At 37.9% G+C, this 20,499-nt stretch overlaps 1 protein-coding gene and 1 non-coding gene across 4 annotated transcripts in view; one reads left to right on the top strand and one right to left on the bottom strand.

The window, feature by feature from the left end:
* Positions 1 to 20,499, bottom strand: part of LOC105499328 (zinc finger matrin-type 1) — a 47,934-nt gene that overhangs the window by 17,539 nt on the left and 9,896 nt on the right. For all 3 annotated transcript variants that reach the window (XM_011771871.2, XM_011771874.2, XM_071088942.1), the window contains exon 2: positions 3,895 to 4,004. In XM_011771871.2, coding sequence (XP_011770173.1) covers positions 3,895 to 4,004 — 110 coding nt within the window. The remainder of the gene's footprint in view (positions 1 to 3,894; positions 4,005 to 20,499) is intronic.
* On the top strand, positions 13,761 to 13,863 carry LOC112423172 (U6 spliceosomal RNA). Its single transcript, XR_003013644.1, has one exon. It is a non-coding gene; the product is annotated as a U6 spliceosomal RNA (small nuclear RNA).

The raw sequence follows: 20,499 nt of genomic DNA, 5'->3' as shown, positions 1-20,499 counted from the left end.
CTTTTGGGTTCTTGGTCATGAAATCCTTGCCTAAGCCATTACGTAGAAGGGTTTTTCCAATGTTATCGTCCAGAATTTTTACAATTTCAGGTCTTAGGTTTAAGTCTTTAATCCATCTTGAGTTGATTTTTGTATAAGGTAAGAGATGAGAATCCGGTTTCATTCTCCTACATGTGGCTAGCCAATTATCCCAGCACCCTTTGAATAGGGTGTCCTTTCCCCACTTGATGTTTTTGTTTGCTTTGTTGAAGATCAGCTGGCTTTAAGTATTAGGGTTTATTTCTGAGTTCTCTATTATGTTCCACTGGTCTATGTGCCTATTTTTATACCAGTACCATGCTGTTTTGGTGACTATGGCCTTATAGCATAGTTAGAAATCAGGTAGTGTGATGCCTCTAGATTTGTTCTTTTTGCTTAGTCTTGCTTTGGCTATGTGGGCTCTTTTTTGATTCCATATGAATTTTAGAATTGTTTTTTATAATTCTGTGAAGAATGATGGTGGTATTTTGATGGGGATTGCACTGAATTTGTAGATTGCTTTTGGCACAGAATTTACTGTAGACTGCATTTACACAATATTGATTCTAGCCATCCATGAGCATGGGATGTGTTTCCATTTGTTTGTGTCATCTATAATTTCTTTCAGCAGTGTTTTGTAGTTTTCCTTATAGAGATCTTTTGACTCCTTGGTTAGGTATATTCCTAAATTATTTTTTCTTTGCAGCTATTGTAAAAGGGGTTGAGCTCTCTTGATTTGATTCTCTGCTTAGTTGCTGTTGGTGTATAGAAGAGCTACTGATTTGTGTACATTAATCTTGTATCTGGAAACTTTGCTGAATTCTTTTATTAGTTCTAGGGGCTTTCTGGAGGAGTCTTTAGGGTTTTCAACGTTAACGATCATATCATCAGCAAACAGTGACAGTTTGACTTCCTCTTTACTGATTTGGATGCCCTTTATTTCTCTCTTTGTCTGATTGCTCTGGCTAGGACTTCCAATACTATGTTGAAGAGGAGTGGTGAGAGTGGGCATTCTTGTCTTGTTCCATTCCTCAGAGGGAATGCCTTTCAGCTTTTCCCCATTCAGTATTATATTAGCTGTGGGTTTGTCACAGATGGTCTACATAATTTTAAAATGTGAAATATACCCATTGTATGGGAAATAACAGGAAACAATATAATCAAAACCCATACCCACTACTCAGTTTTAACACTTTGTTGCATTTCTCTCAAATTTCCTTTTTAAAAGAGGTAAAATTTTACAGATACAATCCTATACCCTCATGGTCACAATCCTTTCTTCCTCTCTCTCTCTCTTAAAGTTGGTGTACCTGATTTCCTTTCATGCTTTTATTCTTTTACTACACACACGTATCCATAGTTTTATTTATTACTATCTTGTAAAATTTTTTTATAAAAATGGAATCATTTGATACATATCCTTTTCAAATTGCTTTTTAAAACTCAGCATTTTATTTATAAGATCTATTGATATTGATACATACAACTCTAGTTCATTCATGCTATAATATTCTACTCCATATGCTACCTATCCAGTTCCCTGTTTAGGACAATTATCTTTCAGTTTATTTTGCTAATACAAGCATTGCTATAATTAACATATATAAATAGATCTCCCAATATACATGTTCAAAAGCTCCTTTAGAATAGATACCTAGAAGTGGAATTCTTGGCCTATAAGGAGTGTGGATTTTCAACTTTACCAGGTATTATAAAATTTTGAAGCAGTTTACATCTCCAAATGCAGCGATGAGAGTGTCTGTTTCCCCATATTATCTTGAAGTGTTAAGTGTTATTAAATTTTAATTTTTCTCAGTATTATGGTTCTTATATGATAGTTTATTATCATTTTAACTTGCATGTCCTGGATGATCACTAGTGAAGTTGAGTATCTATTCCATGGACTGCTGACATCACTTTCCCATTTTTCTATTTGCTTCTTGTTCTAATTGATTTGTAGTCCTTTCTATATTCTAGACACTAATCCTTTGTTAGTTATACAGGTTATAAATATCAACTAATGTGAGGCATATATTTTTAACTTAGTTTATGATTCAAAATTTTTTAATGTCATATAAATTTCTTCTACAGATATTGTGACTTATTTGAAAGCCGTGACTTATTTTAAAGGTGAAATTGTTGTAGATATAGGAAACCAGGCCAATACAATAAAACAGGATAAAAGCCTCAAAAGAAACCAATATGTATGTGGAAATTAGCATACAATAGAGGTGCCACTACAAATCAGTAAAGTAAGGATCGACTATACAATAAATAGTGCTGGAACAACTGGCTATCCATATGAAAAACCTGTTGTCACCCTCTATACACAAAAATCAATACCAGATGGATTATAACATAAGAGGTAAATCTTCAAAGTTTTAGAAGAAAATAGAGGGAAGTATATGACAAAAGTGTATAGAATGGTTTATTAAACACATAAGCACAGACACAAAAGAAATATTAATATTAAAATTAAAATTCAAAACTTCTGCAATACTGTTATATTTTACAGTACTATACTGAGAGAGTCTGTGCATCTTTTTTTGCAAAACTGCATGTGTATATGTATGTGTGTGTTCAAAAATCATATTGGAATCACAGAAGCAAAAGAGAAATTCAATAATGGTTAACTACAAGTGATAGAATTATAATTTATATTTATTTTCCTGTATTTTTGCCTATTTTCTAAACTGAATAGTACTTTATGATTCCATAAAAAGCTGTTTTTCCAATGTAAATTAAAATGGTTCAAATGGATAAACTGTAGTTATCACAGAGCCCCCTGACTGTCTGTCTCTGTTACTAATTCTAAATCTTTGATCTATGGAGTCTAAAGATGTGCTAGGCACTCTCATACATTTGATTTCACTTAATTCTCACAAGTATAGTAAGAGATTTTTACCACTCTCATTTTACAGGTCCAAGAAACATGCTCAGAAAGGTAAAGTGACTTGCCAAAGCTTATGTAACTAGTCAGTGGTGGAGTTAAGACTTAACCCCACCTCCTCTCAATGCACAGTCAACACAATTTCCCTATCTGTAATTATAGGAAATTAATTTCAACCAACATTAGGACTAAAACATAATTACCAATAAGATTAGCAATAGGAAGAACAAGATGAGGTGTTTAAAAAAGTAGAACTGGCATTACATTAGTTTTAATTGAATGCGTCTAGTATTTTTGGTAACCTAGATACCAGATATGAAAGAAATCCAACAGCTCATCAGATGATGTAGAAACATGAAGCAACACCAAATGAAGGGAAAGAACAATGGATATGAAATCAGAAGAAATCATGTTTAGGCTTAGTCATACCAGTGACTAGCCATGGAGAAGTGTTAACCCTCTGGGTCTCAGTGTTCTAATCTATAAACTAAGAGAGTAAGGACATTAAACACTCTCTCTTTTAGCTCTAGGATTCTACATTCCTGTGTCTAAAAACATGTGGCTCAATCAAGTGCAAGACTGGTTTGTTTTGTTTTTATAGTCTTCATTTGCTATAAAGGAAGACTCTGGGAGTTCTACATAATATCCCTTGATTCACATTAATAGTTTCCTATGCAAGCTTCATAATGCCTCCCTTATATTTAATACAAGGGTGGATGGCTTGATGGATACAAAGTGAGGCAGAGTGGTGTGAAGAAAAGAAAACAAGCTTTGGAGTAAAAAGACTGAGTTTAAGTCTGAATTCCCCAAACTTAAAGTAGTATATTACCATCCCTGTCTGAGCCAGTCTCCTCATCCATCAGAGGAAAATAACACTACCTTTTTCACAGGATTCTCATAGCAATCAAGTAAGATGACTTATGGGAAATTTACTTGCTACATTTAAAAATCTGCTTTAGACCCTATTCCCATTATTTTTAACCTACCTCATAATGTGAAATTCTTTGTGATTCAAACTGTAGCATCACTCCACATACTTGACAAAACTTATCTGTAAAAAGTTCAGCCTTTTCCTCCTGTTCATTCCACATGGCATCTGTGAATAAAAAAGGGAAGACAAATATATCACGTTAATAAATATTTAGAGGTATCATTTTTCATTCCTTAACTATGTATGATTTCATATGCCACTTCAAATTTGAGTGCTTGTGAGGCTAGAGTAACAGCTCTTTGTTTGAGTATGCAATTTAACACACACATACTAAGTATCCCTCTAATGACAGATATGGCAAGAGTTATTTATTTAGTATGATAAGTCTAGGCAATGGCATTCTAAAAGAATCATTATGGGGGCACCAGTAACTTCATGAGCTTCATGGAATGACTTGGGACACCAGTAATTAAAGGCTGGGTTTAAAAACCCAGCCTTGGCCAGGTGCAGTGGCTCATGCCTGTAATCCCAGCACTTTGGGAGGTTGAGGTAGGAGGACCGCTTGAGGTGAGGAGTTTGAGACCAGCCTGGGCAACAGAGCAAGACACAATCTCTAAAAAAATAGAAATAAAAATTAGCTGGGCATGGTGGTAAGCGCCTGCGGTCCTAGCTACTCCAGAGGCTGAGATGATCACTTGAGCCCAGGAGGTCCAGGCTGCAGTGAGCTATGGCTGTGCCTTCCAGCCTGGGCGACAGCAAGACACTGTTTCAAACAAACAAACAAAAAACCTGAAAACCAACCAAACAAACAAAAAACAGCGTTGATATTTTGCGTTTAACAGCAGACAATCCTAAGAAACACTTTGTTTTAGGACTGTCACTTGTCACAGGATTCTCATTAAGAATCAAGAGATTTTTACCACTCTCACTTTACAGGTCCAAGAAACATGAAGCTATGCCTTCAATGTTATCTAGAAATCACAAGGAACCACAAAGTATCTTTGCCCATAGTGGGCAAACATCCTTCATCATTGTACAAACACTAGCATACTAATGTGGCCAAACAAGTCTCACACAAGCCCCTCAAAGCTATAATGTAATGTTCGTATACATATCTAGAAATGTATACTATAGTGTTTCTCACTGTAATAAATAACACATGCCAAAACTTTCTGCATTTACACTTGAGGTCTATACTGTCATCTAAACTTCTTAAGAACTACTCTGTATTCTTCCAAAGTTTATCCATTTTTCTATACAGTATGAGTCACAAACATCAAAATTCTCATTGTTATTTGGCTATCAAGTGAATAAGTTGGTACCACATGCTTTCACAGAGACGCCAATTGCTTATTAAATGAATAAAAAGTTGTAGAACAAATACAATACATCAAATTCCCAATACTAACAAAAATTAAATGTATACACAGAAGAATCTGGAATAAAATAAACCAAATTTAAAAATGGTTAACTCTGGTAAGTGGGCCTAGAAAAGGAACAAGGAGAGACAACTTAATGTTTAACTCTCTGTATAACTGTCTTAATTTTTGCAGAAAAGCAAGCATGCAGGACTTTCTAATTAAAAGACCATTAAGACAGACATCATCAAGATGGTGGAATAAGACTCTTCAGCACTCATCTCTCTACAGAAACATCAATTAAAATAACTATCCACAAATGAAAATACCTTCACAAGAGCCAAAAAACTAAAACACAAAACAAATATGCAGGAGATTATAGCAGCACCTGGGTGTAGCACAGAAATAAGGTGCAAGAAGGTAGGAAAGAAAGTTTTACACTATCAGCATCAGCCCTCTACCAACCCCAGCATACAGTGGAAACAGATACCCTCTGTGTGAGAGGAGAGGGAAGTGAGCACTGAACTTTGATTCCAATTCCAAAACTGGACCCACCCCAGTAATATCCAGTGCTAGGAAGACCTCCACAGCCCTAGACTCCAGGACAGTACCAGTGGACTCAGCCTCCAGGCTTGCTCCAGTGCCAAGCTGAATCATTCAACCCCAAGCTCCAGGACTGCACAGTGGACTTGGTCTCCAGGTTACCCCAACATCAGGCCAACCTCAGCAGCACCATGCCCTCGACCATCTCCAGCATTGGACTAGATCCCAAGGCTCCTGGCTTCAGGCCAGGGCCAGCCCCAGCACCCGGCCAACTCCCACAGCCCTAGTCATAAGGCTGGCACCTGCAGACTCAGCCTCCAGGCCAGCCCCCGGAGGGAGCTAATATAGGCCCCAACAGGCTGGTACCCACAGACTGAGCCTCCAGGCCCACCCCAGAACCAGGCAGGATCCCACAGTCCTACCCTCCAGGCTGGCTCCTGTAGCCCTTGCTGGAGCTCCTATATCTCAGTGTTCCAGCAGACCCAGAGCCCAGGCCAGTTCCAGTAGACCACAGTGCTGGACTTGCCCCCATGAACACAGGTGCCAGGACCATCCCTGTGTGCCCAGGTCCCAGGCTGGCCTGGTGGCTCCAAGATCCACATTAGCCCCCAGGGACCTAGCCTCTAAGCTAGCCCTTGCACACGCAGCCTTCAGGCTTGCTTCTGCAGACTCAGGCTCCAGGCCAGCCACTGGAGCTGAGTCTGCTTCAGGTTCCACACTGGTCCCAGCACCAGGCCCCAGGCCCCAGGCTCCAGAGGACCCAGGCTCCAGGTTTATTCTAGAAGACCCAGGGTCCATGCCCACTCCTGTAGACCCCAGTACCAGGCAGGACCCCTTGGACTGAGGCTCCAAGACCACCCCTGCAGACTCAGGCTCCAGGTCTATCTCAGTGATCCCAGGAACCAGGCACCTCAGTGATCATTTCAATAATCCAAGATACCCCAGTACTAGGCTAGCCTCCATGGACTCAGGCTCCAGGCCCATGCTAGCGGACCTAGGTGTCAGACCCATCCAGTGTTCAGCCATCCCCTATAGACTCAGGTTCAAGGCTTACCTCAGCACCAGGTAAGCCCCTGTGGACCAGGCTTCAGGCTGGCTCCTGTGGATACAGGCTCCAGGCCTGCCCTTGTGGACACAGGCTCCAGGCCCATTCCCCAAGACCCAATCAACAGATCCACCCCAGTGGATTCAGGCTTCAGGGCCAACCCTGAAGACCTAGATACCAGGCCCACTCATCTGCTGACCCAGTTAGCAGGCCAGGCTGCCCAAGGACTCCAGCAACAAGCGCATCAGGGATCATACCAGATGGCCTGCCTGGGAATCTCTGGATGGGCTAACTGGTAAAGGGCTTTCCCAGAAAAATTAAGTCTGAAAAAAATTGGAATAAGTCCTTACATTTCTTTAAATGTGCAGACATTAATGTAAGACAATGAGAAACATGAAAAACCAAGAGACATAACACGACCACAAGAACACTATTTCTTAGTAGCTGACCTCTATACAAACTGTCTGACAAAGATTCAAAATAACTGTTTTCAGGAATCTCAAGAAACTTAAAAAAAAAAAAAATAGAGAAACAATTTAATGAAATCAAGAAAACAATAAATGACCAAAATTAGACATTTAACAGAGGGACTGAAATTATATTTTAAAAATATCAAATAAATTCTGGAGCTTAAAAATGCAATGAATGAAATGAAAAATGTAATAGCCTCAACCTCAGAATTGACCAGGCAAAAGAAATAATCTATGAACTCAAAGATAAGCTATTTGAAAATATACAGTAAGAGAAGAAAAAAAAGAATGAAAAGGAAAAACTAAACTAGAGCAGGAGTACTTATATTAAATAGAAACCACTGAAGATACTTATTTTTAAAGTTATGTTAGATATCTTCACCAAAGCTTAATTTTCAATACCATTACATGGACTAAAAAGGCTTACTTTTAGAAGTGCATACTCAAGATAAGAATAAATGTAATTAGAAACATGTAAAACATAACATAATTAATAGTTACAAATTTATCTCTATTACATATAGTATCACCTCTGAATTATTTTTGAGATTGTTTTAGAATATAGGATTTATCTAACTCCGACTCTAACATCAGCACTGTAAAGAAGTTAATTAAAATGCATTTCAGGACTTCCCTTTTTCAGGATTAACTACTATGTGCAAATTGAGCTTAGTGGTATAATCTTGAACTTCCCATCCATTAAAATCTTTAATAAGAATAAGTAAATATAGGAGGCAGAGCAAGATGGCACAACAGAAAGCTCTACCGATTGTCCCCCCACCCCACAAGGACACCAAGTTAACAACTATCTACACAGAAAAAAACACCTTCACAAGAACCAAAAATCAGGTGAAAGCTCAAAGTACCCAATTTTAACTTCAGATCACTGATAGATGCACGTAAGAGATAGAAAAAAAAAAAAAAGGTCCTGAATAGCTGATGCCACCCCTCCCCCATCCTGCAGCTGCAGCCTGGTGCAGAGAGCATTTCTGGATGCTGGAAGGGAGAACACAGCAATTGTTAGGCAGTGAACTTGGTGCTGTCCTGTTAGAGCAGAAAGGAAAACCAGACCAAACTCAGCTGGTACCCAACCAGGGAAGGAGCACTTAAACCAGCCCTAGCCAGAGAGAAGTTGCTGATCCCAGTGGTTCAAAGTTGAGTGCCCGCAAACCTTACCTCTGAGGGCCAAAGTGCTCTCAGTCTCTAAGTAAACTTGAAAGGCAGTCTAGGCTATAAGTACTGCAACTCGTAGGCGAGTCCTAGGACTGAACTAGGCCCAGAGACAGTGGACTGGGGTGAGTGGGGGGCACATAACATACTGAGACATCAGCTGGGGCAGCCAAGGAAGGACTGAAATCACCCCTCCCTTAATTCCAGGCTGCATGGTTTGAGGCTCCGAAAGAGACCTCTTCCTTCTGCTTGAGGAGAGGAGAGGGAAGAGAAGAGAGGACTTTGCCTTGCATCTTGGTTACCAGCTCAGTCACACAAGGATAGGGCACCAGTCAGAGCTGTGAGGACCCTGTTCCAGGCCATATCTCCCAGATGACATTTCAAGACACACCCTGAGCCAGAAGGGTATTCCCTGACTTGAAGGAAAGGACTCAATCCTTACAGCGTTCATCATCTGCTAACTGAAGAGCCCTTGGGACCTGAATAAACCAGCAGTGATACCCAGGAACTACCTTGAGGGTCTTGTTGAGCCTCTGAGACTTGCTGGCTTCAGGTGAGGCTCAGGAAATTACCAGCTGTGGTGCTATAGGGCAAAACTCCTTCTGCTTTAGAAAAGCAGAGGGAAAAGTAAAGAGGACTTTGTCTTGCCCCTTAGGTACCAATACCACCACAGTGGGATAGAGCATCAAGCAGGCTCCTGGGGTCCCTGATTCTAGAGTTGACTGTTGCACAGCATTTCTGGGACCGCCCTGGGCCAGAGGGGAGCTCACAGAGCTGAAACGAGAGTCCCAAGCCAGGCAGAATTCACCCCAAGTGCACTTAAGAGCCCCTGTGCCTTAAGGGAACACCAGTGGTAATCTGGCAGTACACCTTGCCTTGTGGCCAGGGGTGGCTGTGGCTGTGGGGTGAGGCTACTCTGCTTTTGGAAAGTGAAGGAAGGATAAGAAAGATGGAGTGTAGTGGTTTGAGTACCAGCTCAGCTGCAATACAATAGAATACCAGGTAGACTTCTAAGGTTTTTTAACTCTAGTCTCTGACTCCCAGACAACACTTCTAGACTCACCCAGAGATTAGGGGACCTCACTGCCCTGAAAGGAAGGACACAGGCCTGGCTGGCTTTGCTACCTGTGGATTGTAGAGCCCCAGGCCCTTGAGAAAACATAGGCATTAGTGAGGGAGTGGTTACAATGGGCCTTAGGCAAGACCCAGCTCTGTGCTTCAGTTGTGACCCAGCACAGTCACAGTGGTGGTGGCCACAGGGACGCTTGTGTCAATCCATCCCGATTTAAGTGGCTCAGAACAGACAGAGACTCTGTAAGTTTGGAAGAAAGTAAAGGAAGAGAAAAAGAGTCTCTGCCTGGTCATATAGAGAATTCTCCCAGATCAGGTTCAAGACCATCAGGGCAGCACCTCTACAAGTCTGCAAAACCCCACAGTGTTACAGGGTCTGGGGTGCCCCAGAAAGAAGACACAGCTTAGATCACAACACTCACATCCTTTCAAATATCTGGTCTTTCCAAGAAGGACAGCTACAAATAAGCCCAGACAGTGAAGACTACATTAAACGCCTAACTCTTTGATGCCCAGACACCGAAGAACATCTACTAGCATCAACGTCATTCTGAAAAACATGACCTCACCAAATACACTTAAAAAGGCACCAGGGACCAATCCTTGAGAAACAGAGACATGTGGACTTTCATAGAGAGAATTCAAAGTAGCTGTGTTGAGGAAACTCAAAGAAATTCAAGATAACAGAGAGAACGAATTCAGAATTGTATCAGATAAATTTAACAAAGAGATTGAAATAATTGAAAAGAATCAGGCAGAAATACTGGAGCTGAAAAATGTAAATGGCATACTGAAGAATGAATTAGAGTCCTTTAACAGCAGAATGGATAAAGCAGAAGAAAGAATTAGTGAGCTTGAAGATAGTCTACTTGAAAATACACAGAGGAGACAAAAGAAAAAAGAATAAAATACAATGACACACACCTACAGGATCTAGAAAATATATTGAAAAAGGCAAATCTATGAGTTGTTGGCCTGAAAGAGGAGGTAGAGAAAGAAATAAGGTAGAAAGTTTATTCAAAGGGATAATAATGACAACTTCTGAAACCTAGATAAAGATATCAACATCTAAGTACAAGAACATTATAGAATACCAAGCAGATTTAATTCAAAGAAGACTACCCCAAGGCATTTAATAATCAAGTACCCAAAGGTCAAGAATAAAGAAAGGATCCTAAAACCAGCAAGAGAAAAGAAACAAATAGCATACAATGGAGCTCCAATATGTCAGGCAGCAGACTTTTCAATGGAAACCTTACAGGATAGAAGAGAGTGGCATCATATATTTAAATGCTAAAGAAAAAAGAAACCCCTTTTACCCTAGAATAGTATATTCAGTGAAAATATCCCTTAAACATGAAGGAGAAGTACTTTCCAAGACAAACAAAAACTGAGGGATTTCATCAATACCAGACCTGTGCTAAAAGAAATGCTAAAGGGAGTACTTCAACCAGAAAGAAAGGGACATTAATGAGCAATAAATAATCACCTGAAGGTACAAAACTCACTAGTAAGTACACAGAAAACCACAGAATATTATAACACTGTAACAGAGGTGTATAAACTACTCTTACCCTAAGTAGAAAGACTGAAAAATGAACCAATCAAAAATAATAACTACAACTTTTCAAGACATAGTACAGTAAGATGTAAGTAAAAACAACAAAAAGTTAAAAAGTGGAGGAATGAAGTTAGGGTGAGTTTGTATTAGTTTTCTTTTTGCTTGTTTGTTTATGTAAATAGTGTATTAAGTTGTTATCAGGTTAAAATAATGGGTTATAAGTTACAAGAAGGGATCTGCAAGCCTCATGGGAACCTCAAACCAAAAAACATACAATAGATACACTAAAAATAAAAAGCAAGAAATTAAATCATATTATCAGAGAAAATCATCTTCACTAGGGGAAGACAGAAATGAAAGAAAGAAGGAAGAGAAGACCACAAACAACCAGGAAACAAAAATCAAAAGGGAAGAACTAAGTCCTTACTTATCAATAATAATACTGAAGGTAAACGGACTAAACTTCCCAATCAAAAGACACTAACTAACTGAATGGATGAAAAAACAAGACCCACCGATCTTTTGCTTAGAGGAAACATACTTCATCTATACAGACACACAGACTGAAAATGAAAGGATAGAAATAGACATTCCATGCCAATGAAACTAAAACAGAACAGGAGTCACTATACTTAGATCAGACAAAATAGATTTCAAGACCAAAACTGTAAGAAGAGACGAAGAAGGACACTATATGATGATAAAGGGGTCAGTTCAGCCAGAGGGAGGACATAACGATTTTAAATAGATATGCACCCAACACTGCAGCACCCAGATATATAAAGGAAATATTACTCAAGTGAAAGAGAGAGATAGGCCCCAATCCAATGATAGCTGGAGACTTCAACACCCCACTTTCAGCATTAGAAAGATCTATCAGACAGAAAGTCAACAAAGAAAGAGCAGATGTAATCTGCACCACAGATGAATGGATCTAACAGATATTTACAGAACATGTCATGCAACAACTGCAGAATACACATTCTTTTCCTCAGGACATAGGTATTTCTCAAGAATAGACCATATGTTAGGTCACAAAACAACTCCTGAAACATTCAAAAAAACTGAAATAATATCAAGCATCTTCTTGAACCACAATGGAATAAAACTAGAAATCAATAATAATAGGAATTTTGAAAACTATGCAAACACATGGAAATTAAACAATATGCTCCTGAATAACCAGTGGTTCAATGAAGAAATTAAGAAGGATATTGAAAAATTTCTTGAAACAAGTAACAATAGAAACACAACATGCCAAAACCTATGGAATACAGCAAAAGCAGTACTCAGAGGGAAGTTTATAGCTGTATGTCTTTACATTAAAAGAGAGTTTAGAAAAACTTCAAATAATCAAATGATGCATCTTAAAGAACTAGAGAAAAAACAGCAAACCAAACCCCAAATTAGTAGAACAAAAGACATAATAAATATCAAGCAGAAATAAATGAAATTGAAATAAAAAGTACAATACGAAAGATCAATGAAACAAAAAGTTTTTTTTGAAAAGTTAAACAAAATTGACAAACCATTAGCCAGACTACTAAGAAAAAAAGCAAGAAGATCCAAATATATCAAATCAGAAATGAAAAAGGAGACATTACAACCGATACTGCAGAAATTCAAAGGATCATTAGTGACTACTATGAGCAACTATATGCCAGTAATTTGGAAAATCTAGAAGAAATGGTCAAATTCCTAGATAGAAACAGTTTACTGACATTGAACCAGGAAGAAATCCAAAACCGTTTAGGCAAATAACAAGTAATGAGATAGAAGCCATAATAATAATAATAATAATAATAATAATAATAATAAATCTCAGTAAAGAAAAGCCTGGGACCTAATTGCTGAATTCCAGCAAACATTTAAAGAACTAAGACCAATCGTACTAAAACTATTCTGAAAAATACAGGAGGAAGCAATACTTCCAAACTCATTCTATGATGCCAGTATTACGCTGATATGAAAATCAGACAAAGACACATCCAAAAAAGAAAACTACAGGCCAAGATCTCTGATGAATATTGATGCAAAAATCCTCAACAAAATACTAGCAAACAGAATTCAACACTATATTAGAATGATCATTCATCATGAGCTAGTAGGATGTTTTTCCTGGGATGCAAGGATGATTCAACATATACAAATCAATCAATGAGATATTAATAGATCATATTAATAGAATAAAGGATTAAAAACTATATGATCATTTCAATTGATGCTGACAAAGCATTTGATATAATTCAACATTCTTTCATGATAAAAACCCTCACAAAACTGGGGATAGAAGGAACATACTTCAACATAATAAAAGTCATATACAACAGACCCACAGTTAGTATCACAATGAATGGGGAAAAACTGAAAGCTTTTCCTCTAAGATCTGGAACTTGACAAGGATACCCAGTGCCAAAACTGTTATTCAACATAGTACTAGAAGTCCTAGCTAGAGCAATCAGACAAAAAATATATATAAAGGGCATCCAAATGGGAAAGGAAGAAGTCAAATTATCCTTGTTTGCCAATGATGATATGATCTTATATTTGGGAAAACCTATAGACTCCACAAGAAAACTATTAGAACTGATTAACAAAATCAGTAAAGTTTCAGGAAACAAAAACAACACACAAAAAGGACTAGCATTTCTATATGCCAACAGTGAACAATCCGAAAAAGAAATTAAAAAATAATTCAAATGCTTGCTTTGGCAGCACATATACTAAAACTGGAATGATACAGAGAAGATTAGCATGGCCCCTGCACACAGATGACATGCAAATTCATGAAGCATTCCGTAGTTTTCATCTCATGCCAGTCATAATGGTGATTATTAAAAAGTCAAGAAACAATAGATGGTGGTGAGACTGTGGAGAAATAGGAACACTATTAAATTGTTGGTGGGAATGCAAGTTATTCCAACCATTGTGGAAGACAGTGTAGTGATTCCTCAAGGATCTAGAATGAGAAATACCATTTGACCCAGAAATCCCATTACTGGGTATATACCCAAAGGATTATAAATCATTCTACTATAAAGACACATGCACATGAATGTTTATCACAGCACTATTTACAATATCAAAGACATGGAACCAACCCAAATGCCCATCAATGATAGACTGGAAAAAGAAAATGTGGTACATATACACCATGGAATACTATGCAGCCATAAAAAGGAATGAGATCATGTTCTTTGCAGGGACATGGATGAAGCTGGAAGCCATCATCCTCAGCAAACTAACACATGATCAGAAAACCAAACACTGCATGTTCTCACTCATAAGTGGGAGTTGAATAATGAGAACACATGGACATAGGGAGGGGAAAAACACATACTGGGACCAGTTGGAGGGTGGGGGCAAAAGGAGGGAGAGCATTAGGGCAAATAGCTAATACATGCAGGGCTTAAAACCTAGATGATGGGTTGATAGGTCCAGCAAACCATGGCACATATATACCTATGTAACAAACCAACATGTTCTGCACTTATATTCTGGAATTTAAAGTAAAATTCAAAAAATTTAAAAAAGTAATCCAATTTACAATAGTCACACATAAAATTAAATACCTAGGCATTAACTTAAGCAAAGAAATGCAAGACCTCTATAACGAAAACAGTAAAACACTGGTGAACGATATTGAAGAGGGCACCAAAAAATAGAAAAATATTCCATGTTCATGGATTGGAAGAATCAATATTGTTAAAATCTCCATAGGACCCAAAGCAATCTACAGATTCAAAGCAATCCCTATCAAAACACCAATGACATTCTTCACAGAAATAGAAAAAAATTCTCAAAATTTATAGGGAACCACAAAAGACCCAGAATAGCCAAAGTTATCCTAACTAAAAAGAACAAAACTGGAGGAATTGTTCTTCTGTTACCTGACTTCAAATTATACTACAGAGCTAAAGTAACCAAAACAGCATGGTACTGACATAAAAGCAGACACATAGACCAATGGAACAGAATACAGAACCCAGAAACAAATCCACACACCTACAGTGACCTCATTTTTGAGAAAGGTGCCAAGAACATAATCTGGGGAAAAGACAGTTTCATCAATAAATGGTGCTGGGAAAACAGGATATCCATATGCAGAAAAATGCAGCTAGACCCCTGTCTCCTCTATATACAAAACTCAAATCAAAATGCATTAAAGACTTAAATGTAAGACCTCAAACCATAAAATTACTGCAAGAAAACATTGAGGAAAATCTCCAGGACGCTGGTCTTGGCAAAAATTTCTTGAGCAATACCCCACAAGCACAGGCAACAACATAAAAACGGACAAATGGGATCATATCAAGTTAAAAAGTTTCTGCACAGCAAAGGATATAATCAACAAAGTGAAGAGACAATTCACAGAACGGGAGAAAATATTTTCAAACCACCCATCTGACAAAAGGTTAATAGCCAGAATATATAAAGAACTCAAAGAACTCCAATGGAAAAAGTATCTAATAATCCAATCAAAACATGGGCAAATGATGTGCATGGACAGTACTCAAAACAAGACATACAAATGGCAAACATGCATATGAAAAGGTGTTCAACATAACTGATCATCAGCAAAATGTAAATCAAAGCTACAATGAAATAACATCTCACCCCTGTTAAAATGGCTTATATCTAAGACAGGCAATAGCAAATGCTGGCGAGGATGCAGAGAAAAGGGAATCCTCATACATTGTTGGTGGGAATGTAAATTAGTACAACCACTAAGGAGACCAGTTTGGAGGTTCCTCAAAAAACTAAAAATTGAGCTACCACATGATTCAGCAATCCCACCGCTGGATATTTACCCCAAAGAAAGGAAATCAGTATATCAAAGAGATATCTGCACTGCTATATTTGTTGCAGCACTGTTTACAATAACAAAGATGTGCAAGCAACCGAAGTGTCCACCAAAAGATGAATGGATAAAGAAAATGTGGTACATATACACAATGGAGTACTATTCAGCCATAAAATGAATGAGATTCAGTCATTTGCAACATCATGATGGAACTGGAGATTATGTTAAGTGAAATAAACCAGGCACAGAAAGACAAACATTGCATATTCTCACTTATTTGTGGGATCTAAAAATCAAAACAACTGAATTCATGGACATAGGGATTAGAAGAATGGTTACCGGAGGCTGGGAGGGGTAGTGGGGGGGTTGGCGGCGGGGAGGTAGAGATGGTTAACGGGCACAAAATAAACAGAATGAATAAGCCTAGTATTTGATAGCACAACAAGGTGTCTACTGTCAGTAATAACCATATAGTTTTAAATAACGTAAACAGTAATTGGGTTGTTTGAAACTCAATGGATAAATGAGGGGATGGATATCCCATTCTTCATGTGCTTATTTCACACTGCATGCCTATATCAAAACATCTCATGTATTCTACAAACATATACACCTATATGTATCCATGAAAAGTAAAGGCTGGGCGTGGTGGCTCATGCCTGTAATCCCAGCACTTTGGGAAGCCAAGGTGGGTGGATCACAAGGTCAAGAGATCGAGGCCATCTTGGCCAACATGGTGAAACCCCATCTCTACTAAAATACAAAAAATAAAAAATAAAAAAATTAGCTGGGCGTGGTGGCACACGCCTGTAGTCCCAGCTATTTGGGAGGCTGAGGCAGGAATCGCTTGAACCCAGGAGGTGGAGGCTGCAGTGAGCTTAGATTGCACCACAGTACTCCAGCCTGGTGACAGAGCAAGACTCCATCTCAAAAAAAAAAAAAAAAAAAAAAAAAAAAAAAAGAAAAGCAAAAATTAAAGAAAGTAAATATTATTCTTTGATTACAATATAACTTATTACAGAAGAACCATTTCTTTTGAGGAAACAAAAGGAAACTATTAAAGGTTCAAGAATTCCTAAAATTTAACACTTATCTCCTAGATCAACTCTTAATTCCAGACTTCTCCACTATTAACAGTCAAAGTTTGAAACTGACATTCAAGTTCATAAATATCAATGCAGTTTTTTGTTTAAACACACTCTTTCATGACTGGCCCTCCAGATCATTTCCATGAAGCCTATGAAAATACTAGTGCTCCTATAACTTTTCCTTTAGAATGGCATTGCCTACACTTACTTCCTTTGACTCATTTCCTCAAACAAGTTCTTGGTCGGTCTCTCTGTTTTTTTTTTTTTTTTTTTTTTGAGACAGAGTCTCGTTCTGTCGCCCAGGCTGGAGTGCAGTGGCGTGATCTTGGCTCACTGCAAGCTCCACCTCCTGGGTTCACGCCATTCTCCTGCCTCAGCCTCCCAAGTAGCTGGGACTACAGGCGCCCACCACCATGCCCGGCTAATTTTTTGTATTTTTAGTAGAGACAGGGTTTCACCATGTTAGCCAGGATGGTCTCAATCTCCTGACCTCCTGATCCACCCTCCTCGGCCTCCCAAAGTGCTGGGATTACAGGTGTGAGCCACCACGCCCGCCCCTCTTTTTTTAATCGAATGGCATAATATTCCCAGGATTAAAATCTCAGTCATTTTTCTCCCCAGAAAATTATTGACTCATATCAATTCTAGCTTATAACATTTTTCAACATCTACCTTTTCCTTTTAATTCATAACACTACCTAGTTCAGGCCCTCAGTGTCTTAGATATCATATAGCTTTATTGTTATGTATTGAGCTTAGTTTCAAAGTATTACGGTAGATATTTTTGAGAGATAAGAAAGAACGAATATTTAATGAGAGCCTCTGTATGTCAAAAATGATAGATTATCCCTTTAGACCTTAAGACAAACACGCAAGGTAAGTGGCACATTTGCCTGAATGTTCAAAAATTTTGAAGAATAGAAAATTAGGATTCAGTGAAATCAAAATAACCTATCACATGTCATTTGGCTTAGCTGGAACTTAACTTTGCATTATCTTGACTCTTTTCATTATGCATACATAACTGTTCCACATGTTGGAAATGACAAACTACGTGATGCAATTCCTAATTTCATGAAATTGACAATTTAGTAAGGAAGATGAGATGTGTATTGAAAGAACTATGATCCCAAGACCAACATGGTCTAAGTGTTATAAGACACAAGAAGGTAGAGTGTGCTACTGCTGAGGAATTTGGGGGGCGGGGGGGAAGGTTTCTGGAGTGGAACAGATTTTGAGCTAAACTTTAAAAGATGTGTAAAATTCAAATAAAAAGAGTGGAATAAAAGTTATTTCAGGGGAGGCAAGGGTATGAAGGACAATAATGGAAAGCTTAGAATAAGGCCAAGTCATGATGGGCATCACAAGGGCATATGGACTTAATTCTGCATTCAACAGGAGCAAAGGAGTGACTTAAAATAGGTATATCAGGGGTCAGTTTCAGGCTTCAGGCTTGAACCAGAAGGGCAGTGGGCACAGAATGGAATGAAAAAATAGAAAAGGTATATCAAAACTAGAGAGTACTGAAGCTTGAGTTTAGAACTTGCTATGAATACAATAATCCTTTAGACCTATTACTTTTTTTTTTTTTTTTGAGACAAGGTCTTACTCTTTACTTGGGCTGGAGTGTAGTGGCGCAATCATGGCTCATTGCAGCCTCCACCTCCTGGGTTAAGCGTTTCTCCCACCTCAGCCTCCCAAGTAGCTGGACTACAGGCACACACCACCATGCTCAGCTAATTTTTGTCTTTTTTGTAGAGACGGGGTTTCAATATGTTGCCTAGGCTGGTCTCAAATTCCTGGGCTGAAGTGATCTGCTCGCCTCTGCCTCTGCATCCCAATGTACTGGGACTACAGGTGTGAGCCCCTGTGCCCGGCCTAGATCTATTACATTTAAGCTTAGTAATGTTGTTCCTGATGCAAGAGATGGAGCTTTGACTTCACATCCAATAAATTTGTCCACAATTGTCAGTAACAAATTCCCTTTGTGGGTGTAATAAAATGTGTTGATGCTCTGATTTCAGTAATTGAAAATTAAAATACATGAAAATATGAAATTATAAAAGATACTGGAGTGATGATTGGCATTTACAATGTACTTTAAAGGTAGACTGTAAGTTCCACAAGGAGAAAATAAAGGAAAAACAAAAGAAAAATTAAAATGTACTTAAAAGGATTTATCCAATTTTTTTCTAAGTCGCATGCTTTCCTCATTCAGTCAAACAGTTTATATCTACTTAAATATTCAGGAACAAATCCTAATGTAAAAATAATTATTAATCAGGGTTTTCTATCACATTCACACACATAGCTTTTCAAAATCATACATACTGAATTAAAATAAAAGTATCTGTGGGTGGTTCAATTCATCCATAAATGATTTTTATGATCAGTTGCCCTACAGGACAGGCTTAGAATCTTACACATAATAGCTGTCCAATATCTATTTGGTGACTAAGTTGATTGATATAAAAGTCTTGTCATCTAGAATGGTACTTATCAAGCTAAATTACGCTTTAGTCTAACTTGAAGAGATTTTTGGGAAAAAAAAGATATATAAACGTGCATCTTTTTTGCACTACTTCAAATCTACTTAATTCTCCGAAGTTGAGGCTAAATAATCTCTGCTTTTAGCCTATATTCAGACGTAATCTCTTAGCCAAACTAGTCATTTTGTTCAACCTTCTACCATGGTTGTTTTCAAGCCTAGTTACACACCAGAATCACCAATTAAAACATAACAGTGCCCAGGATCCACTCCAGACTAATGAATCAGAATCTCTGAGAGTGGTTCCTAGTCATATTTTACTATTTGTTTTGTTTCTTAAAGCTTCCCAGGTGATACAACAAGGGTAAGTGTAAACCTTCTTCTAAAATGACAATCCTTCAATATTTTAAAACACCTTTATTTATTTAGGACATATTTATTCTTCCTTCTCGCTCCACCTTATTTTTGAATTAATCCTAGTATGTCATAATTTCTAATCCTTTTATTAGTTTGCTTAAATCCCTGCCACTCACAAGGTATAACCTAAACACAATCACTTTAATACTGTAATAACAACAAATAAGTACAATGGGACCACCTTTTTCACCCTGCTGTTAACTAGCTGTGTGACTAAGAACATATCACAGCCTTTCAGATTTCTGTTTCTACCTGACTTTATATGGGTTGATAGCGATCAATGACAAAATATATTTTAGATGGGAATACATATGTAAGCAAAATTTTGGTGGGGGTACTTTTTTTAAAATTGTGGTAAAATCCATGTAAAATTTACTATCTCAACCATTTTAAGTGTAGAGTTCAGTAGTATTAAGTATATTTAACTCCTTATTTTGAATATTTATCTTCTATTAATGTAGTCTACAATAGTGTCACCATTTTTTGGTGGTTATATCATACTGCTGACTCACGCTCAGCTAACTTTAAATACATGGTTCTTTTTGATCTGGAACTGGTTAAACTATGTCCCTCTAGAACATAGTTATATAGATAGAAATTCTTCCGGATCCCAAAACAGATCCAATATATACTTATATTTTTGAA

The sequence above is a fragment of the Macaca nemestrina genome, chromosome X (genome assembly GCF_043159975.1).
Source record: "Macaca nemestrina isolate mMacNem1 chromosome X, mMacNem.hap1, whole genome shotgun sequence".
NCBI lineage: Eukaryota > Metazoa > Chordata > Mammalia > Primates > Cercopithecidae > Macaca > Macaca nemestrina.
This window is presented reverse-complemented; position numbering and strand designations above follow the sequence as displayed.